Here is a 23,495-nt window from a genome sequence, read left to right as displayed (position 1 = left end):
GTTATGTTGTTTTTGTGGAAAGTACAAGTTACAGTGATTTAATGATGTTTAAAATGATTGATGATGAATTATCTTATAAATCAGGACACACTGTTCTCTCCGACAGGCTTCCTGAAGGATTAAAAGCGTTTCTATAGGTAACACTGGTCCTGTATTTACTTGGTATCCGACCAATAACAAAATTTGCAGTATTGACGCACACGTGTGGATACTTCTTTAACACGCTATGGGTAGCCCGGCCATGCCCCACAGCTTGCATATAAAACCTCTGTGCAGAAGTGAAACCAGCGATTGATGTCCACTTGGTAGTGCATATGTGTGCTTAGTGAGCTCCAACCCTGCTTTGCTGCCAAAAGGCACAAAAGCTATCTGTACAGGTGCAATATGTAACGGAGTGGAGAGACTGTCTGTCACTCAGAGAACCAAGGTTACAGTGGAACCACACAGTTTGTTGGCCTTCACACCAAACTGCAGAACACGAATCTTCATATTTACAAGATCATCTTGTCTTTCCTACGGAGCACAGAGAGATTATCAACAACATTCAAACTCGATAAGACTGAGTTTAAATGAAACAAACACGTCTCTAAGCTCCACAGCTCTACATTTACAGATTCAAAGACTAATAGACATCTCACGTTATTATAAAAGCTTTATTCTGACCCATGAATGTAGAAAGTTATTAGTACTTATGTATGTCTGGAATGTTTGTGGATGAAGCATGTGTCTGTGATCTGCTCCTCGCAGCTTTTGGTGGCTGACCGTGACAGGCTGCCAGTGAGAGCAGAAGCCTGTCTGTGTCTGTACTCGGATACAAATGTAGATAAAGCTGCTCTCTTTCTGTCATTCTCCCCTCAGGATACGTGATGATATCTGCCAAAAAATATCCAAATAAAAACACAATTCAGAGATTTCTAAACTTTATTCAACACACTGATGATCAGGACTTTTTCCAACGAAACAACCAATCAGAGTAGGAGAGAGTGTGTCCCTCCAGGCAATCTAATTTAGCACCAGCTCTGATTAAAGGCAGAGGAGTATGTTGATGAGAACCAGGTGCAGGTTTCCCGTTGTGAAGGTCAGAGGTCAGAGCCCTCCTGCTGCAGCAGCAGGTCCACAGCAGCCTCCACGTCCTCCACCATGTAACTCGGCTCCATCAGGTCAGGCTCCGGTACCAGGTCTCTGTGACCGTGAAACACCGTCTCCATGATGCTGCTATTCTGGTCACTAGGCAGTGGGAAACGGGGATTGTAGACACCTGTGCACACCTGAGGACAGGTACATGGGAAGATAAGCATTTTTGCACTCTTATTATTTTGAACTCAGATGTCCTCAGATGTGCTTTTATTTTGAAGGACTAAATCGCTGATGCTCAAAATCAAAATTAGGCTTAATAGCCCTGATTTACTGACTTGGTGTTGGCTCTCTCTGCAATACAGTATCACTTCCTGTTCCTGTTACAGTTCACAGATGTTTTTGTTAAGCCTGTTTAGTTTTAGATAATGACTTATCTTATGGTGTGATCGTCACATGCTTTATCCAAAGAGCACTCTGTGTTGATTCACCCACTAATTACAGTCACAGTATTCACTCACTGTCTTTAGGGATTCACTAACTTAGCTTAGCTTAGCTACGCTTAGCTTGCAGCCGAGTCGCTAGCAGCAGGGCCTCTTCACCTGTTCATCCTGCACTTTCCTGCTCCTTGTGTCAGACATTTAATCACTCCTTGGCCTCCTTTACTAATAACAATACATGTCATAAATGTAGCCTGTTTAAAGCTCTGGAGGCCAGGATTACTGAATTGGGGAGGTGGGAAGTAACCAGGTAATTATACATCGTTACTGTGCTGAAGTAGAAATTTCAAGTGTATGTATCTGAGTATTTAATTTTTGACAATTTCCTACATTTTGCACCTCATGTTTTCATTACTTTAGGTTCAATGATATAATTTATAGTGTTTATACTTGGAAGTTAAAGCAGGCTGGAGTGAGTGCAGATGTGCTCATAGTAATCCTTCCCACTTTAACCTATGACTGTACTCATTTTTTTTGTCCAGATCAATCAATCAATCAATCTTTATTTATAAAGCACTTTTCATACAGAGAAAATGTAGCACAAAGTGCTTTACATAGTTAAAAGCAGCCCACCCCACCCTCCAACTCACTCCCCACACTCTCAATACACATATATCCCCCCACCCACACACACATACACACACGCGCACACTTAAAGAGTAAAAATTGGGCTGGGTTCGCATGAGCCAAGTGAGGAAACACTATAACAGGGAGCCGTCTGCACCGGGAGCCGGTCACAGACCGCAGCCTCCAGGCTGGGCACACAGCAGGAGGGAGGCAAAGGAGCCCCCCAGCCAGGCTGAGAGGACCCCAGAGACCCAGCAGCCACGGTCAATAACAGCCCCGGTGCAGAGAGCGCCCTCCGAGGAAACACTGGAGATATGACGCAATACAATATATATAGGGTAAAATGATAAAATAAATAAGAACAAGATACAATATAAATATAAATATAAATATAAATATAAATAGAATAAGAAGATTAAAAAATGAATAAGAATAAAATCAAACAAATATTAGGTAAATCCTAAATTAATAATAGAATAACAGGATAGAATAAATAAGCATAAAATAAATAAACGTTAAGTAAAAGCTAAATTAAAAAGGTGGGTCTTGAGCCTGTTCTTAAAAACATGTACGTTCTCTGCGGCCCTGAGCTCCTCCGGCAGGCTGTTCCACAGACGAGGACCATACCACTGAAAAGCTGCCTCTCCGTGAGTATGTGTCCTGACTTTAGGGACAATCAAAAGGCCAGCACCAGAGGACCTCAGGGTCCGCGAGGGTTCGTATGGTAAAAGCAGATCTGAGAGATAGGAAGGCCCAAGACCATTAAGACATTTAAAAACCAATAAAAGAACTTTAAAATCGATCCTGAAACACACGGGGAGCCAGTGCAGCGATTCTAAAACCGGTGTAATGTGGGCCCGCCCTCTGGTCTTCGTCAGCACACGAGCTGCCGAGTTTTGCAAGAGTTGTAAAGTTGAAATATTCTTCTTAGGAAGACCAGAGAGCAGGGCATTACAGTAATCAATGCGACTGGTAATAAAAGCATGCATCAGCATCTCCGTGTTGGCCCGAGAGAGAATAGGGCGGACTCTGGCTATATTTTTTAGATGATAAAATCCAATTTTAGTTACATGTTTAATATGTGGGATAAAACCAAGCTCAGAGTCAAAAATAACACCCAGGTTTTTCACTTGTAGCGAAGGACATAGTGAAAATGCCTCTAATTTAGACAAGAGTTTCTCTCTCTGAGCCTCAGGACCGATGATTAAAACTTCAGTTTTGTCCTGGTTAAGTTGTAAAAAGTTTTCTGCCATCCAAGATCTTATATCCAAGATACAGTTAAAGAGGGCATCCATTTGTCTGGTGTCATCAGGAGACACGGAGATGTACAGCTGCGTGTCATCAGCGTAACTGTGGAAGTTCACTCCATGCCTCCTGATGACACCGCCGAGAGGGAGCATATACAAATTAAAAAGTACAGGGCCTAGAACCGACCCTTGAGGCACACCACATGTCATTTTATGGATCTTAGAGGAGCATGTATCCATACTCACCATAAAAGATCTGTCAGAGAGATAGGAAGTGAACCAGTTGTGTACAGCACCAGAGAGGCCCACCATGTGTTTCAGTCTGTTTAAAAGAATAGCGTGGTCTACTGTATCAAAGGCTGCGCTTAGATCCAGTAGCACCAGGACTGAGAGCTTTTGGGAGTCCCAGTTACATCTAAGATCATTTAAAACCTTTAGGAGAGCCGTCTCTGTGCTGTGGTTCACCCTAAATCCAGACTGGAATATCTCCAGGATCTGTCTATCATTGAGAAAATCAGTAATCTGAGTAAAAACAAGTTTTTCTAAGATTTTACTTAAAAATGGTAAGTTGGATACAGGTCTGTAGTTATTAAAATCATTACAATCCAAATTGCTCTTCTTCAGAAGGGGCCTCACCACCGCCGTTTTAAAGGAAGCAGGGAAGACACCCAACTGAAGAGAGCAATTCATCATGCATAAAAGCTCAGCCTCAAAAAATCCATAAAGTGTTTTAAAGAGTGAAGAAGGGATTGGATCTAAAAGACATGTGGTGGGTCTCACTGTGGAGAAAACCTTCTGAAAGTTCTCAGCATTAACCAGGACAAAGCTGTCCAGTGTCTCCTCAGGTACAATCGAGCCCTCAGATGTATTTAAAATCATATCACGATTAGATAAAATATCAGATCTGATGGCGCTGATCTTTCCCCTGAAGTGGTCTGCAAACTGCTCACAGAGCGAGTCTGTGGGGTTTCTTTGGGAGCTGTTAAAATCAGGGTTAAATAAGTGATCTATGGTGGAAAAGAGGACCTTGGGATTATTTTTGTTAATACTGATTATTTTGGCGAAGTATGAATTTCTTGACTTCCTTAATGTATTATTGTACACTTTAAGTTGCTCGCAAAATATTTGATGGTCGATATTATTTTTAGTTTTCCTCCATCTCCTTTCTGCTGCCCTGCAATTTCTTTTGAGTTTTTTGACTTCTTCGTTTCTCCAAGGTGATGCATGTTTTACGTTAATCTTTTTGGTGGTGAGTGGAGCAACGGAGTCAAGGCTTTTCTTCAGTTTGCTGTTGAAATAACTAAAAATCAAATCGCAGGATGCAGGTAAAATCACAGGGGGGCATTCGTCTAAAACCCTGGTAAAATTTGCAGCCACTTCAGAGGTTAGATAGCGCCTCCTCACAGTTCGCACCGAGGTCTCCCGCTGAATAAAACCGGTGATGTTAAAAAACACACAGTAGTGGTCAGAGACAGCCAAGTCAACAACAGAGGACACGCTGGTGGACAGCCCATGGGTGATGACCAGGTCCAGAGTGTGTCCTCTGTTGTGAGTCGGCTGCGTGACGTGCTGGGTAAAATCCAAACAGTGAAGAATGTTTAAGAATTCTTTTGATGTGGAGGTAAAGTCACCCTCTACAATGTAGGCAACCAAAAAAATAATTATCCATCTTCATCCGCTTTATCCGAGGCCGGGTCGCGGGAGCAGCAGCCTAAGCAAAGAGGCCCAGACCTCCCTCTCCCCAGCCACCTCCTCCATCTTATCCGGGGGAATACCAAGGCGTTCCCAGGCCAGCCGAGAGATATAATCTCTCCAGCGTGTCCTGGGTCTGCCCCGGGGCCTCCTCCCGGTGGGACATGCCTGGAACACCTCACCCAGGAGGCGCCCAGGGGGCATCCTTGTCAGATGCCCGAACCACCTCAGCTGGCTCCTTTCGATGTGGAGCAGCAGCGGCTCTACTCTGAGCCCCTCCCGGATGGCCAAACTTCTCACCCTATCTCTAAGGGAGAGGCCAGCCACCCTTCGGAGGAAGCTCATTTCTGCCGCTTGTATCCGCGATCTCGTTCTTTTGGTCACTACCCACAGCTCATGGCCATAGGTGAGGGTAGGGACGTAGATCGACCGGTAAATTGAGAGCTTCGCTTTTACACTCAGCTCCCTCTTCACCATGACGGACCGGTGCAGCATCCGCATTACTGCAGCTGCAGCCCCAATCCGTCTGTCGATCTCCGGCTCCCTTCTCCCATCACTCACGAACAAGACCCCGAGATACTTGAACTCCTCCACTTGGGGCAGGAACTCATCCCCGACCCGGAGTGGGCACTCCACCCTTTTCCGGCTGAGAACCATGGCCTCAGATTTGGAGGTGCTGATCCTCATTCCTGCTGCTTCACACTCGGCTGCGAACCGTTCCAGTGCGAGCTGGAGGCCCTCACCCGATGAAGCCAACAGAACCACATCATCCGCAAAAATCAGATATGAGATTCTGAGGCCACCAAAGCGAAAGCCCTCCGCCACTTGGCTGCGCCTAGAAATCCTGTCCATAAAAATTATGAACAGAACCGGAGACAAAGGGCAGCCCTGGCGGAGCCTCCTGAGACGCCTGACGGTTTGCCAGAATCTCTTCCGAAAGTCTTTTTCCATGGCCTCTCCGAACTCCTCCCACACCCGAGTTTTTGCTTCAGCCACTGCCCGAGCCGCATTCCGCTTGGCCTGTCGATATCTGTCGGCTGCCTCCAGAGTCCCACAGGCTAACCAAGCCCGATAGGACTCCTTCTTCAGCCTGGTGGCTCCCTTCACCTCTGGTGTCTACCATTTGGTTCGGGGATTACCACCACGGCAGGCACCAACCACCTTGCGGCCACAGCCCAATGCAGCAGCTTCGGCAATGGAGACGCTGAACATGGTCCATTCGGACTCAATGTCCCCAGTCTCCCTCGGAATGCTGTTGAAGCTCTGCCGGAGGTGTGCGTTGAAGATCGCGCGGACTGGGGCCTCTGCTAGACGTTCCCAGCACACCCTCACTACGCGTTTAGGTGCACCAGGTCTGTCCAGCGTCCTCCCCCGCCACCTGATCCAACTCACCACCAGGTGGTGATCAGTTGACAGCTCAGCCCCTCTCTTTACCAGAGTGTCCAGAACATATGGTCGCAGGTCTGGTGATACGATTACAAAATCGATCATCGACCTACGGCCTAGAGCGTCCTGGTGCCACGTGCACTTATGGACACTCTTATGTTAGAACAGGGTGTTCGTTATGGCCAAACTGTGATTAGCACAGAAGTCCAATAACAAAGCACCGCTTGGGTTCAGATCAGGGAGGCCGTTCCTCCCAATCACGCCCCTCCAGGTCTCGCTGTCGTTACCCACGTGAGCATTGAAGTCTCCCAGCAGGACAACAGAGTCTCCAGGTGGAGCACCTTCCAGCACCCCCACCCCCTAGGACTCTAAGAAGGCTGGGTACTCTGAACTGCCACTCGGCGCATAAGCGCAGATGACAGTCAGGACCCGTTCCCCGACCCTAAGGCGCAGGGAACAAACCCTCTCATCCACCGGGAAAAACCCCAACGTACCGGCAGCAAGCCGAGGACATATTAGAATACCCACCCCAGCCCGCCGCCTCTCACCAGGGGCAACTCCAGACTGAGACAGAGTCCAGCCCCTCTCCAGGAGACTGGTTCCAGAGCCTAAGCCATGTGTAGAGGTGAGCCCGACTATATCTAGCCGGTACCTCTCAACCTCACGCACTAACTCAGGCTCCTTCCCCACCAGAGAGGTGACATTCCATGTCCCTATTGCCAGTCTTGGCAGCCGGGGGTCAGTGCGCCAGGGCCTCCGCTCCTGGCCGCCACCCGGCACACAATGCACCCGACCCCTATGGCACCTCCTGCGGGTGGTGGGCCTGGGGGAGGATGGGCCCATGTCTCCTCTTCGGGCTGTGCCCGGCCGGGCCCCATGGACTAAGGCCTGGCCACCAGACGCTCGCCCTCGGGCACCCTCCCCGGGCCTGGCTCCAGGGCGGGGCCCCGGTAACCCTATCCCAGGCAGGGTAAACTGTTCCGTCGGGGGAAAAAAAATTATTATTTTATAATAATAATAATAATAATCATATTGATAATGCACAAAGCTCTGTTTATATACAAATAGGTGGTAGAATTGTTGTTCAAGGAACCGCTTTTTATTTTCTTACTTTGAGTACATTTCAGAGCCCGTACTTTTCAGTTTTACTTAAGTAAAGAAGTTGATTCAATACTTTTTTTTTGTTTTTTAAACAAAAGTGCCTGTACTTCTAGTTAAATAAAGAATGTCGGTACTTTTTTTTTGACAATTTTTATTTGTTTAGGAACATTTTTATGCAACAAGATAAAAGAAAAAAGAAAAAGAAAAAACAGAAACAGTATGAGGTCATGGGAAGATAACATACGTCCGTACATACATCTGCACATCCACACATACATATGTCAGCAAGTCTGCATTACTAATTCTATGCATTAAAGGGCGCTGCCACAAGCTGTAAAGTCCAGCCATTTTCTCCATCGTCTCCTTCCCAAATCTCCCTGCAGTCGCAGAGTGAAAGTCATACAGTCCATCAATTTGACGTCTTCCACTATAGAGGTAAAAAGTGTTACAGTGGGAGGGTCTCTACAGAGCCAGCGTTTTGTTATGGCCTTCCTCGCAGAAGCCAAGAGAACTTTCAGAAGATAAACATCATCTGCAGCTAAATCGTCTGTAAAATATCCCAGATACAATGAGGTAAATGTACAAGACACGTGGAATCCCAACACCTCTGTAATTATCTTTATAACTTCCGTCCAGAAGGGTCGTATGAGTGGGCAGGACCAGAATACATGACCGTAATCAGCCATGTCTTCCCCACAATTCCTCCAGCAAAACGCAGGTGTAGCACTGAATTTAGACTTCTGTTTAGGCGTTATGAAATAGCGTATAATGTTCTTCCAGCAGAAGTCCCGCCACATGTTGGAGTGAAAATATTAACAATCGAGAAGTCTCCACGGACACAGCTCTTCAGTCTTTTGCCAATATAGTCACGGAGTTGCAAGTATCGAAAAAAGTCTTGTTTCCCGAGATCGTAAGTCTTGCATAGGGTATCAAAAGCCATAATTTTAGATTTTACAATAACCAAACACCCAGCAGTGATTCCATGCAACACCCATTGTTTAAATCTACTATCGTGGGAAGCAGGTAAAAAAATCAGGGTCATACGCTGGCCACCTCAGAAGTTTTATCTCTTCCTGGAGTTGCGCCTGCTTGACCACTCCCCTCCATATTTTTAATGTAAAAGTGACCCAGTGGCTGGGCGTCAAGGTATCGTCCAAATCAGAAGCTGCGTGACCAAGTCTAGACTGGATTGGCGTGTCTGAGAGAGACATCTCAATCGTCTTCCACCTCGCACAAAAAGATGGATTACACCAACACACCAAGGACCTCAGCTGAGCAGATAAGTAGTAATTCCTTAATGAAGGTAGAGCCAAGCCCCCTTTTTCTTTCGGCAACTGAAAAGTAGAGAACTTCACCCTTGGTCTTTTGTTAAGCCAAATGAATCTCGAAATCTGTTTATTCCATTCTCTGAATTGCTTCTCTGGAATTTGAATAGGTAAAGCAAGAAAAAGATAGAGTAGTTTGGGAAGAATATTCATTTTAATTATCTGTATCCTGTTGCCAAGGTCGAGAGGGAGCAAGGCCCAAATGTTGAGATCGCTATATATTTCTCTATTAATATGACTGTAATTAATATCATACAGTTGTGTCAGATCTCTAGGCAGAAACACTCCCAAATATTTGATAGCAGTTGCCTCCCAATTAAACTTGAATTTTGACAATAGTGTCTGGTCCGGAGAAAAATTAAATGTCAGAACTTGAGTTTTTTTGACATTAAGAACATACCCTGAATACAGGCCATATGTTTCCAACATCCCCATTAACACTGGTATACCTGAGCTGGGATCCGTGATTGTCACCAAGACATCGTCTGCGTATAAACACACCTTGTACTCGTCCCCTCCTATTACAATCCCTTTCAACGATGCTTCCTGACGTATAGCCTGGGCTAGAGGTTCGATAAACAAGTTGAAGAGGTAGGGGCTTGCTGGACACCCCTGTCTACATCCTCGTTCTAGAAAAATAGTATCGGAGAGGCTACCGTTAATTTTTATTCTGGCAGTAGGGAGAGAATAAAGAGCTTGGAAACATCTTATAAACTCGCTACAGAAACCAAATCTTTTCATCACTAGGAAGAGGAAGTCCCAATTCACTGAATCATATGCTTTTTCAGCATCTAAGCTAAGAATAACTGAGCTTGTTTTCTTATTATTAATGTGTTCGATGATGTGTAAAGCTCGGCTAATATTATCGTGGGTTTGTCTATTTGTCTATTTTTCAAGAAACCCGTTTGGTCTTCATCAATCAAAGAAGGCATTACAGCATCCATTCTTTGCACCAAAATAGTTGTGTATAGTTTATAATCTGAGTTCAGGACACTTATCGGCCTATAAGATTTGCAGTTTAGTCTATCCTGTCCCCCCCTTTGGCAAAACAGATATGAAGGCCTCCTTCCAAGAAGGAGGTACCAGACCTCCTTTCAAAATATAATTAAAACTAGTTTCCAACAGGGGAAGAAGGCTTTCCCTCATGGTTTTGTACCATTCGTCAGGGAGCCCATCGGTACCTGGTGATTTATTGGATTTAAGGCTTTAAAAGAAATAGCTTTAATTATTTCTTCCCGAGATATTAAGGACGTTAACTTACTATTTGCCTCTCGACCAATCGTAGGCAGGTCTAAGGAATTCAAAAAGTCAGTCATCTTATTTACATCACCCTGAGTAGATTGACTATATAAGGATTTGTAATACATTTCAAACGCTTTTTGAATTTTATCCAGGTCAGTTACAACATTGTTACCAACCGGGTCTCTACTCTTATAAATATTATTTTCAGCTTGCTGTTTTCCAATCCGCCACGCCAACTGCTTCGCCGCCTTAGGCCCCGCCTCATAATACCTCTGTTTCATAAATCTTATGTTTTTCTCTACTTCTTCGCTCAATATCTTATCTATCTCCTGCTTAATCGGTCTGATCTGGTGGGTTACTGTAGTATTTTTATCCTTTAGACCTGACTGTTCCAAGGCCATTAATCTATTCTGCAGTTGTAACAATTCTTGTGACTTTTTCTTTTTAATCATGGTCGACCACGCAATTATTTTTCCTCTGAGGACAGCTTTGGCTGGATCCCATACAATACTGTGATTTGTCTCTCCATTATTGTCCTGCAGGTACAAGTTAAGATCGGCTGTCATTTGTTTCACAAAAGCGGGGTCATTTAACATACCGGTATTTAGTCTCCACAAAGTTGTCTTCCGTGTCCCGTCCAAATGTAACGTTATATAAAGTCCACTGTGGTCAGAGACATCTCTTGGACCTATTCTGCAATCTTTTATCCTGTCTAAATCCCTATTAAACATAAAACAGTAATCTATCCTCGAATACACTGAGTGTCGAGCAGAGTAAAAAGTGAATCCTGACGCTGACCCATGGATAGATCGCCACACATCAATAAGCCCTAATTCCGTTAACATTCCTTTAACCCGTTTCCCTCCAGACGTGCTTTTCCTGTCCCTATTATTTGAGTCTAATCTGGGATTTAACAGTAAATTAAAATCTCCTGCACAAATAAGAGTTCCCACCGTTTCCTTAGAGATCAAATCAAATATCTTCTTAAAGAAGCTTGCGTTGCTTCCCGGGGGTTGCATAGACATTTAATAGTGTGACCGTCTTATTCTCTATTCTACCTTTTACTAAAACAAACCGACCTTCCTTATCACTTATAGTAGATATATGTTCAAATTTTATTTTATTTGAGATAAGGATAGCTACTCCTCGTTTTTTCCCGGCCCTATACGATGAATAGAATGTATGTCTGAAACCCATCTTTTTTAATTTCTCATGTTCTGCATTATCTAGATGAGTTTCTTGCCAATATGCCAAGTCTACTGTCTCCTTTTTCAATTTGGCAATTAATTTGCTTCTTTTAACAGGGCTATTCAGGCCATTTACATTTAGTGACAGCATTTTATAGAAATTATAAGCCATCAAGTGGATATGTGGAATACAACATAATCAACCCAGACCTCAGAACATCACAACCAGAACTCACTGAACAGCAAACACACCAAACATTAACAAGAGCTTCCAATACAAAGGATATAAGAGTGTCCTTTGACATTGAGGGGACTGGCCACAGGGTGGGGCCCCTCATCCGACAAGAGGGGAGTGACCGACAAAAAAGCCAAAAAAGGGCAAAAAATAAACGAAACAGTCTCTTATCGCTACTAGACATAACGTGGTGGTTCTCTAACCATGTCCGTAGGCACCAACCTAAAGAAATATGAATTCTGAAGGATACGAAAGTCAGTGTTCCTGCGGTTAGATTATCAAAACTCTACCGCCAGCTATCTCACCGTTGTCCCGCCATCAGCTGTTCACTCGTCTGCTGGCACTTTTTCTTGCTCCCTCCGGAATGCTTGGAGTTTTTCCCACACGTGCTGCTGGAAGCCGCCCCCGCAGTGTGCTGTCTGCGTTTCCCAAGGAAGTAGCTGCTTTATCGTGTCCTCTGTCATCCTGTTGGTTTGGTTCCCCAAAGTGATCTTACCCACGGCTATTCCCCGCTTTCTTAAATCCTCGGCAGCTTGGGTCGCGGTATTATATAGGACATTGCCTGACGCATAAAACACTCGCATCTTACTTAGTGGTGTCTGGAAACGGATCCCGTTGTCCTTCAAAGCCTTCTTAACTGGGATATATTCCCGTCTCCTTTTCTGCACTTCCAGGGAGTAGTCATGATCGAAATACACCCGTTTGTTTTGGATATGTACCCCTTTGTTCCATGCCGTGCGGAGAATCTCTTCTTTAACGGAGAACCGGAGGAAGCGCACTATTATTGAGTGTGGTGGGGCGTTCGGGGGTGGTTTTGGTCCCAACGCGCGGTGTGCGCGCTCAATGCCGAGAGCACGGTCCAGGCCGAAATCTTCGCCTAGGTGTTCTTTGATCAGATTTTCAACAAAGGTAGTCACCGACGAGCCCTCCGAGTTTTCCGGTACACCGTAGATCCGGATGTTTTTGCGCCTAGCGCGGCCCTCCATATCGGACACCTTTTCCTGAAGCGCCTGTTGATTTTCCAACAGCTGCACAAGTGTATCCCTAACACCAATGTCCCAGCGTTGTCTGTGAAGGTTCTCAGTCATCCAGGTCATCGTAGTCAAAGGAGCTTGCAAAGAAAAGCATCTGGACTTCTTTAAGTTGCTTGAAGACGTTTCACCTCTCATCCGAGAAGCTTCTTCAGTTCTAATGTCAAATGGTGGAGAGTCCCAGATATAAACCTAGTGGGAGTTTCCCCCCACAGAGCAGCTACAAAAAGAAAGTTATAGCTTGCATTCAGGACCTTGAAAAGGACAAAATCACTGACCGCCTTGCATATCACCGCCTTTACCCAGGGGATGCCATACCCTGCATTTACGGACTTCCTAAAATCCACAAGGAAGCTGTCCCACTCAGACCCATAGTCAGTAGCATAAACTCAGCCACTTACAACATTGCTAAACACCTTGCTACCATCCTTGCTCCTCTCGTGGGGAACACCCCACACCACATCAAGAACTCCACCGACTTCACCGACAAGGTCCAGAAACTTACCCTGGATCCAGATGAAACGATGGTGTCCTTTGATGTAGTCTCTCTCTTCACTTGCATACCCACCAAGGAGGCCGTGGAGACTATCAGAAAACGACTACAAGAAGACAGCTCCTTGGAGGACAGGACCAACTTCACACCCGATCAGACCTGCACACTGTTAGACCTCTGCCTCACCACAACATACTTCAAATATAACGAAGGCTTTTACAGACAAAAACATGGCTGTGCCATGGGCTCCCCCGTGTCACCTATTGTAGCCAACCTTTACATGGAGGAAGTGGAAAGGAAGGCTCTTGGCTCTTTCAAAGGAAGAGTACCCAGCCACTGGTACAGATATGTGGACGACACCTGGGTCAAAATCAAGACACAAGAAGTGGAATCCTTCACTGCGCACATCAACGCTGTGGATAAAAACATCAAGTTCACCAGGGAAGACACAAAGGACAACTGTTTGCCTTTCCTGGACTGCGCCGTGCACATTGAAGAGAACGGCAACCTCAACATCGAAGTTTACGGGAAGCCCACACACACGGACCAGTACCTCCTCTTTGACTCCCATCACCCTCTGGAACACAAACTTGGAGTAATCAGGACTCTACACCACCGGGCAGAACATGTTCCCTCTAAGCCTGAAGGGAAAAAGAAGGAACACACACATGTAAAGGAAGCACTCAAAACGTGCGGCTATCCTAAATGGGCGTTCTTAAAGTCAGCAAAGAGGCACAGAAAAGAAGACCAGACACCAGCGAGGGAGGATAAGAAGGACAGACGCAACAACATTGTCATCCCCTATGTAGCCGGTGTATCAGAGAAACTCAGGAGAGTTTTCTCCAAGCACGACATCCCGGTGTATTTCAGACAGAAACTGGTTCACCCGAAAGACAAAACGCCAAAACACAGACTTAACAATGTGGTGTATGCTGTACAGTGCAGCGAGGAATGCCCAGACCTCTACATTGGAGAGACCAAACAGCCACTTCACAAGCGCATGGCACAACACAGAAGAGCCACCTCCACAGGACAAGACTCAGCAGTCCATCTGCATCTTAAGGATAAAGGTCACTCTTTCGAGGATGCCAATGTTCACATTTTGGACAGAGAGGACAGATGGTTTGAAAGAGGAGTGAAAGAAGCATCTATGTCCACTGTGAGCGACCATCTTTGAACAGAGGCGGGGGTTTACGACACCAACTCTCTGCCATCTATAATCCAGTTTTGAGATCCTTCCCAGACGCCTTAACGCCCACTCACATCCTGGGCCATCTGACCTCAGGAAATCACATGATAAGGTGGGGCCAGGTTTCACAATGAACTCACCCGAAACTCTGGCTGATTGGGACCCACGCCCAGTTTCACACCTTGGCTCAGGCGATTAGAGGATCATCAGGGGGTCCTTTTGTCCCTCTGTGGGGGGGAAACTCCCACTAGGTTTATATCTGGGACTCTCCACCATTTGACCTTAGAACTGAAGAAGCTTCTCGGATGAGAGGTGAAACGTCTTCAAGCAACTTAAAGAAGTCCAGACGCTTTTCTTTGCAAGCTCCTTTGACAGTGTCCCAGCGTTCCGAGTCAGCCATGTTGTCCTCGACGTGCTTTAGCCGACCAGTCATCTCCTCCACCTGATCCGCCATCTCGTGTAGTCTTTGATTCAATTCCTTAGAGAGTTCAGCCATTTGCTTCTTTATATCCTCCCGAAATTCCGTACCGAATGCTTTGAAGTCACTTTTCAATTTGGTTCGCAATGTAGCCATTTCAGCCACCAGTACGCTACTCACAGCATCCCGAAGCCAAACCAGACCTTCACCTCGGTCGCCATCTTGTCCCGATGAGAGGCTTGCCTCACTAGCCGCGGCGTCCTTCTCCATTTCACAGTCAAGAATGTTTCGTAGCCCGTATCCTCCCTTTTTAGATTTATCCCCACTCATTCTTGCGTCGAAAAATGGCAATGTAGCCCTAATACAGCTCTCGAGTCCGGGGAAAACACACGGTTGGTGCCGGAGGTCACTCTCTATGCGGCCATGCGGTGCTACGAGCCACCGGAAGCAGAATGTCTGTACTTTTGTCACCTCTGCTAAATTGGAGACTCGGCTTCGCACCCTTCATTCACCCGTAGCTAGCCAGGCCCCTGTAGCTGGTGCAGCCGAAGATAGCGTAGGCCCCGCTAGCTGTTCCCCGGCAGACCCCAAGCAGCTGGGGAAAGAGGGCGGCTGGGTCACGGTGAGGAGGAAGCATAGTCCTAAACAGAAGCCCCAGGTACACCACCAACCTGTTCATGTGTCTAACCGTTTTTCCCCACTCGGTGACACACCCGCCGGGGGTCAAACTCTGGTAATTGGTGATTCTGTTCTCAGACATGTGAAGCTAGAGACACCGGCAACCATAGTCAATTGTCTTCCAGGGGCCAGAGCAGGCGACATTGAAGGAAATTTAAAACTGCTGGGTAAGGGTAAACGTAAATTCAGTAAAATCGTAATTCATGTCGGCAGTAATGACACCCGGTTACGCCAATCTGAGGTCCCTAAAATCAATATCGAATCTGTGTGTAACTTTAGACTTTTAATTCATTTGAAAGCCTGATGCTTAGCCTTGTCCACCGCAGCTGTAAAACTCAGAAACCAGTCTTATTGATTATCATCTATCCTCCATCTGGACCTTACACAGAGTTTCTGTCTGATTTCTCAGACTTTTTATTTGATTTAGTGCTCAGCTCAGATAAAATAATTACTGTGGATGTTTTTAACATCCATGTAGATGCTAGAATCACAGCCTTTGCACTCCAACCTCATTATTTAAATTCATTTTTTAATGACCATCCACCATTCAAAAAAAGAAAGATGTAAACCTCAAAGGTGATGTACGTACCAGGATAGAGTGGCACTGAATTGCAGACATTGGCTCCTCCTCTGCCATCACCTCACTTCCCATTCCCCGGGCAACCAGCCTGGTGGTGGTTGTCACAGCAGCATGCCGCTGACCCAGGTAACGGTTGTACAAGTTAGCACCATAGATGTCCGTCATTAGGTTGTCACTAGGAAACAAGAAGACAGTTGGATTAGCCAATAAAGTAGATACTGGTTCCCAAAGTGTGACGCTGGGTCACACCATCAAGTGATTGCTGGTGGGCTGCAAGATGCAGTGTAAAATCTATAATTAATTAATTAAACTCAAAAGCATTCAAAACTTTGTTGTGGAAAATCTTAAATTAAATTGCACCACCATGTGAGTGATAACATTCTACATGCATGCATACAACTGGTGTCAGGAAAGAGCTTGCTATACTAAAGTGAGAAAGTGATGTTACTATTACTAATATGACATGATTAAAATATGTGATTGACACATCAAACGAAATTTCCAGCACAACTACAAACAAAGCCATGATTAAATTATACTTTATTTTTTATTTATCTGACCAATTCCCAATTAGGAACTGCTTTATTTCTCAGTTGGAAAAGTGAAACTGCCACAATAACAGGACAATCAAATAGAGGAGGAGCTATCAGCAGATGTTGTTATAGATGATGTTTTACTGATGATGTCACAGACGGTGTTGTTATAGATGGAGTTACAGATGTGTGGCTAGAGACGGTGTTGTTATAGATGGTGTTGTTGCAGATGGTGTTACAGATGGAGTCGTTACCAATGTCGTTAAAGATGGAGTTGTTACAGATGGTGTTACAGATGGTGTTGATACAGATGTTGTTACAGATGGTGTTGATATAGATGTTGTTCTAGATGGAGTTGTTACAGATGGTGTTGATATAGATGTCGTTACAGATGGTGTTGATATAGATGTCGTTACAGATGGTGTTGATATAGGAGTTGTTACAGATGGTGTTGATATAGGAGTTGTTACAGATGGTGATGTTGATATAGATGTTGTTACAGATGGTGATGTTGATATAGATGTTGTTACAGATGGTGATGTTGATATAGATGTTGTTACAGATGGTGATGTTGATATAGATGTTGTTACAGATGGTGATGTTGATATAGATGTTGTTACAGATGGTGATTTTGTTACAGATGTCATTATAGATGTTGTTACAGATGGTGATGTTGTTACAGATGGTGATGTTGTTACAGATGGTGATGTTGTTACAGATGGTGATGTTGTTACAGATGGTGTTACAGATGGAGTCGTTACCAATGTCGTTAAAGATGGAGTTGTTACAGATGGAGTTGTTACAGATGGAGTTGTTGTTACAGATGGTGATGTTGTTACAGATGGTGATGTTGTTACAGATGGTGATGTTGTTACAGATGTTGTTACAGATGGTGTTACAGATGGAGTCGTTACCAATGTCGTTAAAGATGGAGTTGTTACAGATGGAGTTGTTACAGATGGAGTTGTTACAGATGGAGTTGTTGTTACAGATGGAGTTGTTGTTACAGATGGAGTTGTTGTTACAGATGGTGATGTTGTTACAGATGGTGATGTTGTTACAGATGGTGATGTTGTTACAGATGGTGATGTTGTTACAGATGGTGATGTTGTTACAGATGGTGATGTTGTTACAGATGGTGATGTTGTTACAGATAGTGATGTTGTTACAGATAGTGATGTTGTTACAGATGGTGATGTTGTTACAGATGGGGTTACAGTGTTGTTGTTATTTGTTACAGATTTCGATATGGATGATATTGGTTACCCCACGGCATAGATGGTGTTCAGCCTGCGGTTGCAGTTCTGCTGTCGCAACACCTGCTCAGCATACTGGTAGGTTACCAGACTGGGTTTTCCCAGCAGTGCCTTGTACTCCAGTTCCCGACCCGTCAGCTTCCTGTAGACTGACTCCAGACACAGTAAGAACATCCCATGGCCAAACCTACAGCAACACAGCAGCAGTCAGAGCCATCAGCAGGACGCCTCCACTTTAGCACCTGTGGTAAGTCTGTGGTTGTTACCGTGGTGATGGGGCCTCAGCCATCCACAGCAAGTCCGTGTTGCAGGCTAAGACTGGCAGCTGTGGTGAAAGCTGGGTGTCATACCCACACTCTGGCCTGCCATTGGTCAGAAGCACGTCAATCAGCAGCTGCAAATTGGTCTCCCATCTGACTGGCTCCCCAAACAGGATGATCGCTATGGAAACACCGAAAGTCAGAAAAGGAGCTGATGAAGAAAAGCCATTCCACTTCCTGTGTGTTGGCTGTCTTACCTTGTATCTGGGGGAGACTCTGTGGTGGAGATGACTGAAACAAACAAACAAAGTGATGATGGAATGAACAAACATAACTCTGGAAGAAGAAACACTAATGAGCATGTGGAGTGCAATTTAACTTACTGATTACTGCCATTTTTGCTTTTTAAAAAAAAAAAAAAAAAAAAAAAAAAAAATCAGCACTATTTACCAGGTAGAACGAAGTCTCATTCTCACCAATCAGAAACTGTTTGCACAAATGGCTCTGAGTTTAATGTCTGCAGGACTCACAGGAAGTGTGGGATTCCTGCTGTGGTCCACCATGTCCAGCAGGGGGTGGTGTTCTGAGAGCTGCTCCATGGTCATCACCCTCTGAAAACCCAAACTGGAAGAGCCATTCAGGATTGCAACACCCAGATTTTTCATTCAGACGTTCCGACAATTAAAGTCCCGCAATCAAAAAAATCTGTCTGAGTGAAAAACACCTCACAGTGTCTCATCATCCAGACAAATATTTGGAAACATTTGTTAAAATCAGATTAACAAGCAGGATTAAGGTTAACCTGGGGGGTATTCCAGGAACTGTGTTCATCAAACTCCGAGTTTAAAAACAAACTCTGAGGTGATCAGCTGATCAGAGTTAGTTCAGCCAACTCTGAGCATGTTGAGCCTGAGTTAAGCATGTGCGCAAGTAGAGAAAGAAAGCCAAGAAAGCGCTTTGATTTTAATCCAGGGAACCGAAGAATGCAAAGACATTTATCAGTTTAATCACTTTGCACCACCGATTTCATCAATGCAGACAGAAATGATGTAATTTTTAATAATGTCAGCTATCACAACTTGAATCCATCCATTCGCTTATCCTTTTCAGTGTTGTGGGGGCGCTGGAGCCAATCCCAGTTGTCATAGGGCGAGAGGTGGGGTACACCCTGGACAGGTCGCCAGTCTGTCGCAGGGCTAACACACAGAGACAGACAACCATTCGCACTCACATTCACACCTATGGGCAATTTAGATAGTGGAGATTGATCAATTAACCTAACTGCATGTCTGTGGACTGTGGGAGGAAGCCGGAGTACCCGGGGAGAATCCACGCAAACACGAGGAGAACATGCAAACTCCACACAGAAAGACCCCGGGCTGATGGTGGAATTGAACTCAGGACCTTCTTGCTGTGCGGCAACAGTGCTAACCACCGTGCCACCGTGCTCATGAATCCTAATTTTAGATCTGATTTTAAATCTAATTATTCATCTGAAGTCCAAGAGGGATCTGCACTCGAGTCTGTTTTTAATTAAAAACTGTTTGCTACAGTTAACGACCATTTCATTATTTCAAAAATTCCAGTAAAAATAAAGAATTCCCTGAGTTCTGTCATAACTGGATAAAAATGCTGATAATGTCGCTCTAATATCAGCTTCAAGCTAAAAAAAAGTTTAAAAAAAACATCTGGGACGAATCCGATCTGAATCCCTGATCAAAAATCTGTTTCGATCCGTCCTGCTGTGCAAGTGGACTCGGTTTGCTGATCCGTCACGGAGCCCATGTTCTGGCTGATCTGGTTCTGGGTCGACCTGCCGAGGCCGACTCAGGTGATTTTCAGTGGTTACATTTCACGATTACAGTCAGACTGTCTGCAGTGACTTTAAACACATTTAGTTCAGCTTTAGTTTTAAAGTCATCTCAGCCTGAACTTCACTCAAATAAGATCCATTTATCCATCAGTGTGATTGATTATCATAGTTTTTGTAAAAACATCTGCAGATTAATTGTTTGCTCTGAGCTTGGACAGAATTGACTTGAATGAGGAAATGAGTCAGTTGGCTGGTTCAGGTGCAGCAGAGGGGAGGAGTCAGAGAGAAACCATGGCAGCCAGCAGGTTAGTTTGGAGTCTGTTACCATGGTAACTGACTCAGAGTAGAGGTTAACAGTATTTCTGGGACAGAAAAGTTTCCTTCATCTCAGGGTTAGCGCAATCAGAGCTGCAGCTAAACCTGCTTCCTGGAACTCCTCGTGATCTTTCTGTGAGCACCAGGATGAGGTCCTGTCTGCAGTTTTCTGACCCTGATGAACTTTGAGGAGGATACGTGTTGGCGATGTGTGTCACCGGCCCCTGTCCAGACACAAGGACGCATTTATCGTGGAAACTCTTCATCATCTGCAAAGGACTGTGGGAAAGGACCACCTGCTCCGGCGTGATCTACAGACAGAGAGAGACATGAGTGGTCCGAAGAACAGCTGTAGATAAAAGATGGACCCAGCCACTGACGGCGCCTCCACGAGACAAAGTGACGCGCTGATGTTCTTTAGTGTGAGCCATGCTTTAAAAATGGACCCTCGGATGCGCTGTAGACTTGAAGTGGTCCCATGATTCTACATTCAAGTCAGGAGGATTCAGGATGAATCCTGGCGTCCAATCACAGCACAGATATGAGCAACAACACAATGAATTAAAACATTTTAGGGCTGTCAATGTTAACATAATGCAATTAAAATTTTTAACACAAGTAACCCATCTGGAGCGCAGAATGACTCGAAGTCCCTGAAATGTCTCTGTCAGTTTATCCAAAGTCTGTCCGTTCTGCGATCCACATGAATGTTAATCGCATTAATGTTAGCACGTGAACACTAACAGCCTTAAAAATGTTCATGGCAAAACAATGAACTAATTTGAATAAATGTCACTGTCTGACATCATGTTACACAGTGTTGAGCCACACGGGCTCATTTGTAACGGAGGTTAAAGGTGTTAAATTCATAACATTCACAACAAGAATAACACACATGAGTCGTGACACGGGTCAGCTGAGCTGCTCAGAGACAGGAACAGTTACATCCAGCTCTTCAAAATAAGAGCTGAAAGGTGTGTTTTATTGTGTTAACTCATTACTGTGTAAAGTCAAAGTCACAGTAATTTAATGGTCAGTAAAAAGTGTTCAGAATTAGCAGATAGATGATTCTGCTCTCCTGCATCAGCTGCCTTTAAAGAGTAAAAGTATCGGTACTTGTATCAGCAGCTCTACCAACCAGAGCCAACCCCTCGCACCATGTGACAGTCATGTGATGTTAGGGCTATCTTCCTCCTCTCCTCTTCATCACCTCCTGAGTTGAATTTAGAGTCATGGGACCTCTTAAAGTTATAAATTAATGACATTAAAGCCCAACAGAGTCCCGTGAACACGGAGAAGCCCTCAGTGTGTTTATGCAGCCGTGTCACAGCTTCCACAGCGAGAACACGGTGAGCACAGATTAACTTTACCAGAATCACCTGAGACACACACACAGGTAGGGAGGAGGCTCACTGAGAGGTGAGGAAACAGGCTGACTGTGTTAAATTATACGTAAGAGTCCAAAAAAGCTTAAATAATCGATCGATAAACGGCGCCTACACAGCTGGAATCAAAACAGGAAGTTCTGCAGCCTCCTACCTGGACGTCCAGCAGGTGAGACAGCTGCTGGGCTTTGTGGTGTCTCTGGCAGCTTCCTGCATTGGTGACGAAGACAGTGGGAAAAAGGAAGTTGTTGTTACTGTCCAGGAGCTTCCTGAAAGCTCGCCGAGCAGCTGGGATCACGGCGGACCCACGCACCAGGACGCCATCCACATCGAAGATGACGCCCGCCTGACGGACAGGTACGAGAGAGAAAGACAAGTTATTCACTTTTCCTCCATCATGTGAAGAAGCCTGCTGTTGTCCGACAAACAGTAAGACACGATCAATAGATTATCAATAGTTATCAGTCTGGGTTCATAGGATGTCATAACACACACACTGACCTGCCTGCTGGAAACATGTCTGACCGTCTGCTGCAGGAAACCTCGACACCACATGACGCGCAGGTCCCTCTGCCGCTCATCGCTCTTTATATCCACACAGCTGCGATGTCACCAGTGGGAGGAGCCTGATGCAGCACACTTGCGTTGTCACCACAAAAAAAGCTTCTGCTCAGCTGACGGTACGGTATTTTCCTGTGACACAGACAGAGATGAGGGATGGGTTACCTGTGGAGGAGAAGAAGGCGTGGCCTCGAGATAACCTGGTCATGTTAGTTTGGTCATTAGTTGATTAGCTCCTATATTAAGCTGATAACAGGAATTGAAAAATAGATCCTGTTACCTGAGCTAAACACTCAGCTTTAAGTCTCAGACATGTGATCTATAAATGAAGTGTAAACTGTACCTGTACAGGTGGGAGGAGTCACCTGGATCCAACAGCACCTCAGGTTCAGCTTCAAGTTGAGGTTCAGGGTCACGATTGGTTCACTGGAGATAAGGACGCTGAAGCAGACGCGCGCACGCACGCACACACACACACACACACACACACACACACACACACACACACACACACACACAGAGACACACACACAGAGACACACAGATGCACACACACACAGACACACACACACAGACGCACACACACACAGAGATACACACAGAGACACAGAGAGACAGACAGACACACACACACACACAGACACACACACACACAGATGCACACACACACAGACACACACACACACAGATGCACACACACACAGACAGAGATACACACAGAGGCACAGAGAGACAGAGAGACACACAGACAGACAAACAGAGACACACACACAGATGCGCACACACACACACACACACACACACACACAAACAAACAGAGAGACACACACACAGACAAACAGAGAGACACACACAGATGCACACACACACACACACACACACACACACACAAACAAACAGAGAGACACACAGACAGACAAACAGAGAGACACACACACACAGCCGTTTCCTCCTCACATGACATCACATGAAGCGTCAGGTCATTAATCAGCCACATGCTGCAGAATGCTGCCACCAATCAACAGGCAGATTGAAGCCACATGATGACACAGACTGAAGTACTGCAGTAACCTCAGTGTTGACAGTACAGCGAGGTACTGCTGATGAACCTTTGACCCCTGCTGCTGCTGAGGTTAAAGGTAGTGTGAATATGAGGGCCAACACAGAAGAAGAAGCAGAGCATCGTTACCATAGCGATGGAAAACCTTTGTGATATCCAGCTGGAAAGGAAATGAAAACGTGTAAAAACAAAACAAAACAAAAGAATAAAACAAATTTAGCTGCACAAACATGTTCCAGCCATTTTCTTCTGCTTATCCACGTCACGGTCATGGGGGGTGGAGCCTATTTTAGCTGTCACAGGTGAGAGGATGCACGCCAGTCTGTCACAATGAACTTTTTCCTAAAAATCATGACGTTTGTGATTC

The 23,495-nt window shown here is 45.2% G+C and overlaps 1 protein-coding gene across 1 annotated transcript; it reads right to left on the bottom strand.

Annotated features, from left to right (window-relative positions):
* Positions 1-1,079: 1,079 nt before the first annotated feature.
* On the bottom strand, positions 1,080-22,063 carry LOC146632931 (haloacid dehalogenase-like hydrolase domain-containing 5). The gene is made up of 9 exons (XM_085354786.1): positions 22,009-22,063; positions 21,662-21,853; positions 20,321-20,433; positions 18,525-18,618; positions 18,252-18,285; positions 18,001-18,175; positions 17,745-17,921; positions 15,955-16,120; positions 1,080-1,268 (listed from the first exon to the last, which is right to left on the bottom strand). Exons 1-9 carry the CDS (start codon positions 22,060-22,062, stop codon positions 1,080-1,082), a joined length of 1,194 nt encoding a protein of 397 aa, XP_085210912.1. The 5' UTR covers position 22,063.
* Positions 22,064-23,495: the final 1,432 nt, after the last annotated feature.

This window comes from Diplotaxodon limnothrissa, linkage group LG5 (assembly GCF_057381915.1).
Source record: "Diplotaxodon limnothrissa isolate DT_005_m linkage group LG5, D_limnothrissa_male_GT1.1, whole genome shotgun sequence".
In the NCBI taxonomy this organism is placed as follows: domain Eukaryota; kingdom Metazoa; phylum Chordata; class Actinopteri; order Cichliformes; family Cichlidae; genus Diplotaxodon; species Diplotaxodon limnothrissa.
Note: the sequence above shows the minus strand (reverse complement) of the source record. Positions and strands in the feature narration are given on the sequence as shown.